At 50.1% G+C, this 6,706-nt stretch overlaps 1 protein-coding gene across 2 annotated transcripts; it reads right to left on the reverse strand.

Moving 5' to 3' along the window:
- Positions 1-1,540: 1,540 nt before the first annotated feature.
- On the reverse strand, positions 1,541-6,448 carry LOC123063509 (pentatricopeptide repeat-containing protein At3g13880). 2 transcript variants are annotated; one of them, XM_044487318.1, is made up of 6 exons: positions 4,691-6,448; positions 3,263-4,520; positions 3,120-3,176; positions 2,574-2,693; positions 2,238-2,442; positions 1,541-1,894 (listed from the first exon to the last, which is right to left on the reverse strand). In XM_044487318.1, exons 1-2 carry the CDS (start codon positions 6,328-6,330, stop codon positions 3,770-3,772), a joined length of 2,391 nt encoding a protein of 796 aa, XP_044343253.1. In that variant the 5' UTR covers positions 6,331-6,448; the 3' UTR covers positions 1,541-1,894; positions 2,238-2,442; positions 2,574-2,693; positions 3,120-3,176; positions 3,263-3,769. The 2 variants fall into 2 exon arrangements, with proteins under 2 accessions (XP_044343253.1, XP_044343252.1); XM_044487317.1 differs by having other exon boundaries at positions 1,541-1,897.
- Positions 6,449-6,706: the final 258 nt, after the last annotated feature.

The raw sequence follows: 6,706 nt of genomic DNA on the forward strand, positions 1-6,706 counted from the left end.
CACCATCTTGGCAACGTTGTTGCTACTCCTATCCCCTTGATGATGGTGCGTCGAATGTCCGGACCTAATACCAAACAGACATCGTACCAAAACCTAACATCTAAAGCCGGGTGTCCCATCCAAGCCACTACCTGGATTGGGTCCCACCCCGGTCTGGCACACTCCCAGTGAGCATCGCACGCTGCAAGGGCCGTCACCTCCATCATCCCTCGATCCATCCTCGGAGCAAAAATGATGTACCGAACTTGCCAGGCATGTCTGCCGTCAATGCCACCATGACACCAGACGGCTTCCTCCTCCTACGCACGTCCATCCAGACACATCTGTCGTCGATAATCAGCTACACCGTGCCGCCAATACTCGTCGTCGTCGACGCGGTAGATCCAACGCCGCTCCACCTACCGACCTCCACACCGCCGCCGCTGCAGGAGCTGCCATGTAGAGCCCACCACCCACAGTACCTCTCCCCCAAACACCCAAGCCTCCCAAGACGGCGCCTCCATGGAGGACACGACGCTAAGGGCGTCGTCGCCGCCCAATCCAAGACGGATTTTGGACTTTCGTCCAGGAGTGGGTCAGAGGTGGATAGGAGGGGACCTCGGCTTCCCCTCCAAGGAGGGTAACGACGCCAAAGCCGTCGCCGATGTCGGGTCAAGCTAACCGACCAAAATTTTCTCCGGTCCCCAACCTGTACCACCAACCTCTGTCTGCTTCGGATCTGGCCACAAACCGAGAAACAAAACCATCCGGAGAAGAAAGCACCATGGGGCGACTCTAGTGCAGATCCTTCCAGGCTCCAGATCCAGAGAATCCAATCTGGGCAACGACGAGTAGCACCACCCCGCACTGGCCGCCGGCGTCCAAGCGCCAGATCGCGAAAGATCTGAACCGAACGCGACGGCTCACGCAGCCACCTGATCCTAGCGCTCCCGCAGCCGCCAATCCGCGCTGCAAACATGGACTCCAGCCATCGGCGCGTCGTGCACGTCGCCGCCAGGATCCGCCCGCAGCGCCGCCGAACCCCACGGTAGTCCGGTGCCACTTCACGCACAGGCCGTCCCGTGCCAGCCAGATCGCGCGTAGGGGAGAGATATCCCGCCGCCGCCCTTGTCGGCCAGGCTTCGCCCGGCGGCCCTTCTGGCGGCGGCGAGGATGAGGGAGGTAGGGAGAGATGCCCGACGGCGGCGGCGGCTAGGGTTTCCCCCTGGCCGCCAACGGGGCCGGGCGAGGGGGATCTAGGCTTTAGTTGATGCTGAGTTGCTGCCCAGACGCGAAGGAATGGCCATCTCTTCCATATCGTTGGCTCGAGACTATGCCTAATGAAGAGTTCACAAAGATCTTGATCACTCTATGGGCTATCTGTCACGTGTCCAACAAAGTCTGGTATTCATCCATTGATTCACCACCAAGTAACTCTCCGACTTGGAGGTGTCGAACGACAAGCCCGGCAGGCACATACCAACGGCAACGACCCAGGTACCGAAATGGATCTCTTCTCGAGCAGGCTGGGCAAAGCTTAGTAAACACTGGTACATGAAGATCCAAGCGGCAAGCGCATTCCAAATGTGACACCAACAATCCATGAACAAAAAAAAAAATATCAACTTCACATACGAGCAGATCGAACGATCAACTAGTAAAAAAAAAACTCATCGATTTTCAAATGAGACAGACTGAATAATGTCCAGATTTTCAATCAATGCACAGTCAAAGCCTCTCGGTGCGAAATCCCGGACTCCACCAAGCATATCCAGCCACATCCATGATCGTTCGCCCCCTCGGTTTGCCCTGTTTCGGCCCGGGTTATCCCCAGTTTGCCCCGAGTTTCCTTCTAGTACCTATGCCTCCGGGAAGGCGGGTGCTGCTGTTCCCACTGTCGCTCGAGATGCTCCTTCTACTTTCAGAAGAAAAACAATTCTTTCAAGATCCGTAGATACATACGTCCTTCGTTCGGATTTATTAGGCCCCCTCTTATTTTGGGCCAAAGTTTGACCTAAAAAATTAACTAACAAAATGTAAACTATATGTCACAAGAATTATATTGTCGGAAAGCTCTTTCAAATACAAATCCAACAGTATAATTTTTTATGGCATATACTTTACATTTTAGTAGTCTATAGATGGTCAACATCTGACACAAAATACGAAGAGGCCCAATAAACCCGGACGGAGGGAGTACATTGGTGTGTTTTATTTTATTCTTGTAAAACACGAGAAACCCAGAAAAAGTCACTGACCTTCTAGGATTGCGGCTCCTTGATGCTCTCTAAGGTTGCCTCGCATGGCCAACAAAACACAAGCAAGCAGCAAGCATTCAACTAGTCATGTTTCCTACACAGACCACTACACATGTTGCACTCGCCTTCCTCGGAGGACTGGGTGATGCAGAGTTGGATGAATCTCGCCTTCCACGCCAGCCTCAATGTAAGAGGTCCTCTGGTTCTGCTACCACAGAGAGAATTGGGTATATCATTTACAAAAGGAGATGGACTCCGTTGGAAGATTTACAAGGCAGAGTCGGTTCAAAAACAAAAAAAAAAAACGAGGAAGAGAGGCAGCAACAATTTCATTACCTATATGGAGAAATTGATCTGGAGCAAGAGTGAAGAGGAGGGGAGCGACTATGACGACTTGGAGGTGGTGGTGGTGGTGACCTTCTCGAAGGGCTGCTCAGTCTCCTTGGGGGTGGTGACCTGCTAATAAAAGCAAGATAAGTTAACTGCAACTTTCTGACACAAGTACAGCACCGAATAGGCCAACACAAAAAAACTGTGAAACAATTAGCAAAGATATCTCATAAATAAACCAAGATAACTGGCACATGGTAATGGACTTGCCCATCCAAATGTCCAGGCATTATCAATAAGCTCTAACACAATAATGACATGATCATGACCAAAATTGTATAGTGAAGTATAAACATGTCAAGACAACACTGTCCATAACTGAAGGTAATGCTTCCTGATACATGGCACACATAAGGCCAGTGTAAATTATACTGCTGTACAGTGGTCTCAAACCATGTATAACATACTGTATTTCTGGACAAGGTAGACAGATTGCACATAAGCGATCTATACAGGAAACTCAAACAATAAACAAAGCTTGAATTGACTTACCGCCTTCTAGGAGGCCCGGGTGAGTATCTACGAGGTGATGAGCTGCCACAAACCCTCCTAGGTGGCAGTTGCAAGACTAGTGTCAGCAATTCATCAGTATATTACAATACCTTAGATACAAGAACGAAATTTCCAAAACTCACCGCATTGGCGACGTGTGCCTTACAGGTGGTGAAGGAGAGAATATCTTCTAATTGGAGATCCTGGTCTTCTGTCACCATGCCTAACAGGGGATGGATCTGGTCAATGGCGAATAGGAGAATCAGCACGATGCCTTGGAGGTGATTCAGTGTACTCAACCATTCAGTTTGGCGGAGGCCACTTTTTAGGAGTTTAAGGCACCTTTCTTCCTGCTGGCAGAAATGTAATAGGATTAAATCATCGCAAGGCTGCAATATGCCCCTACAGATCTTAATCCTAAATGGGAGAAAAGCAATACAGAGAACTGTCTTTTAAAGAATCAGAACACCACAGTGGTGCCGTACACCCTGAATAACTTATTGGCTATAAAGCTTCAGGAGTTTACGTTCCCTAGGCCTCTGCTGAAAAATGATTTTCACTCCTAACTATGGTAACTAAATAGGTATGCCAACGTGTCAGATTTATCTTCAAGGATTCAACTTTGGAACCACTGCACTAGTAAGTAGCCACTACCAGTAATCCGCACAAGAACATGAGCCATCTCTGAAGTGATGGAAACGAATAGCATCTCTCAAGATTATTTCCCTCTTTTCACTCTTCGATATCAATTTCATAGCTAAATGGCAGTCACGGCAGACTCTCAGGTTCTTCATTACTCGTATAGGTGCTGACTGTGGTAAATGAATCAATCCTAATGCCACAGCTAGTTTCTCACTGTGCCAATTCATCCAACTTTGCTTGTTTCTAGTGATGTCATCTGACTTTGTGCCAGAAGCATCAGTGGCTGTCGGTTTATCAATCTTGGAAAGCATCTCTGCCAGTTTCGCATATATTGTGTTGCTCTCTGGATGGCACTTGTCACCGGCAACAAAAGAGTGAACCCCGGACCTTAGTTCAATCCAACTCAGACCAGGTTCTTTCTTCACACCTCGCTCTTTCATCACATCTCTAATTTTTGAAGCTAACGAGAGCTCCCCAGCATCCAGGTAAATGTTGTAGAGATTTACATAGGATGCTGAGGAACCGGGTTGTAGTTCCATTATCCTATCTGCAACAAGTTGACCTCTCTCCATGTCTCGATGGATACGACATGATGCTAGCAAAGACCGCCAGATGACAGGTTCATCATGGGAGATTGAATCCCTTATAAAAGCCTCAGCATCAGCTAGTCTCCCAGCTCGGCCAAGGAGATCAACAACACATGTGCAATGCTTTATGGTTGGACTCAATGCATACCCATTTTTCATGATTTCATAATACCTGCATGATACGATGAAAGGAATGGACAAATGAGAAACATGTATAATTCTAGTATAAGACAGTAAGTCACACTCCAGCAACACAAAAACCTCAAAGTTCCGACCATATACAGTTCTTTTTTCAGATAAAGATATATGTATGAATAATTGAAAATTGATGATCTGACATACCTGAGTCCCTCATCAACCAATCCTCCATGGCTACATGCAGTAAGGACACCGAGAAAGGTAATCTCATTTGGCACCACCTTTGCATCTACCATTTCACTGAAAAAACGTAAAGCCTCCCTAGCACAGCCATGCTGTGCATGGCTTGATATTACAGCAGACCAAGACACAACGTCGTGTAATTCCATCTCCTGAAACCTCCGGACTGCAGCATCCACATCCCCTGATCTAGCATACATATGTATGCAGGAATTTCCCATGGCAGTGAACCGACCAAAACCAGATTTTGTGGCAAAGCACTGAATCTGCTCACCAGTCCTTGCAACAGCCAAACTGGCACAAGCATTCATCACTATCGATATAGTGAAAGGGTCAGGTTTCAGTCCAGCAGCCAATAATTCATGGAACAAGGTCAGTGCCCTCTCGAAAAGCTCATTTTGAACACACCCTGAAATCATCGCTGTCCACGTGACGACATCTTGTTTCGGAACAGATCTGAAACACCTGAACCCATCTTCGATATAGCCAGAGTTGAAGTACAAGTCAATCAGTGCACTCCCAATGAAGTCATCTCCCTGGAAACAATGCTTCAGTACTTGTCCATGTATCTGTTTTCCGAATTCAATGTCACCTGCCAAGTTACAAGCTCGTATGACACTGGAGAATGTGAACTCGGTAGGCTCCATTCCTCGACTCTGCACCTCTGAATACAGACTTAACGCTTCTCTAAGGACATCCATACCGACAGCAGCCTCATCACGACACAGCCCCGCAATCATGGCATTGAACACAACCACATTGGGATCAAGCACTGACTTGAAGAGCGCAACAGCTTCACTCAATGCACCTTTCTTCGCATACATGTCAACCATCGCGCTCGCAAGAAACACGTCAGAGTCCGACCCAGCCTTCACCACGCATCCATGAACCGCCGCGGCAATATCCCTCACAGAGTTATCGCTGCCAGCGCAACACTTGATGACACTGCCAAGAGCAAAAGAATTCAAGCCCATCCCAGAACGGCGCATCAGAGCAAACACCCTCAACATCTCATCGTGCGCACCAGTGCGCACATAGCCAGAGACCAGCGCGTTCCACGAGACGTCGTCCCGCTCCTCGGCGGCGTCAAACACCCGCCTCGCCTGTCCCATGTCGCCGCACCTGGCATACATGCTGACGAGCGAGTTGGAGACGAACACGCCCCCGGCGAGCCCCTCGAGGACGGCCAGCGCGTGCACGGCCTTGCCCTCCCTCAGGCGCCCGGCCCGCGAGCACGCGGCGAGCGCGGCCGCGTACGTGAACCGGTCGGCCCTGACGCCGGGGGCACGGCGCGCGCGCGCGAAGGTCGCCAGGGAGACCTCAGTCTGTCCAGCGCGGGAATAGGCGTCGATGAGGAGGTTAAAGGAGACGGCGTTAGCGCGGGGCATTTCGTCGAGCAGGCGGCGCGCGGGGCCGCCGAGGCGGCAGTACGCGGCGAGGAGCGTGTTGCGGAGGAAGAGGGACGGGAAAGGGTGGGCACGGACGATGTGGGCGTGGACGGCGGCGGCGTGGCGCGGCGTCGAGCAGGAGCGAAGGTGGTGGAGGTAGTAAGCGTCCAGGGACGGGAACGCCGCCGGCGGCGGTGCCCGCGGAGGCATCCCCATCTCGTCTCGGGCGAACTGTTCGAACCGCGAAGGAAGTGATTGTGAACCATCCGATCAAAGTTTCGTGGTCCAGATCTGCTCTAGAATACTCCCTCCATCTACGATGTTTTTTGACATTCGTGTAGTGTCAAAAAAACGTCTACATTATAAAACGGATGGAGTAGAAGCCAATGCCAGATCTGCTATAAAATAGACCAAGAACCGAGAAGAAAGTGAGATGAGGGCACTTCTTTGAGTTTGTCTTTTGGATTTTGATCCTTCTCGAGTTCGTCCATTTGGACATAGTCGACGGAGCTCCGACGTAGATTCATGTCGTCTTCTTGAGGCGGTGAGGTTTGCGTTTCTCGTTATGTGACGAGATTTGGTCTCAGATGAT

This window comes from Triticum aestivum, chromosome 3A (assembly GCF_018294505.1).
Source record: "Triticum aestivum cultivar Chinese Spring chromosome 3A, IWGSC CS RefSeq v2.1, whole genome shotgun sequence".
NCBI classification, from domain to species: Eukaryota; Viridiplantae; Streptophyta; class Magnoliopsida; order Poales; family Poaceae; genus Triticum; species Triticum aestivum.

Bases quoted from the DNA above. Each gene is read 5' to 3' on its own strand.
- LOC123063509 (XM_044487318.1), bottom strand. From the start codon at position 6,330: ATGGGGATGCCTCCGCGGGCACCGCCGCCGGCGGCGTTCCCGTCCCTG. The intron at 4,521-4,690 runs GTATGTCAGATC...CGTATCATGCAG, and splicing joins TTGGTTGATGAGGGACTCAG to GTATTATGAAATCATGAAAA.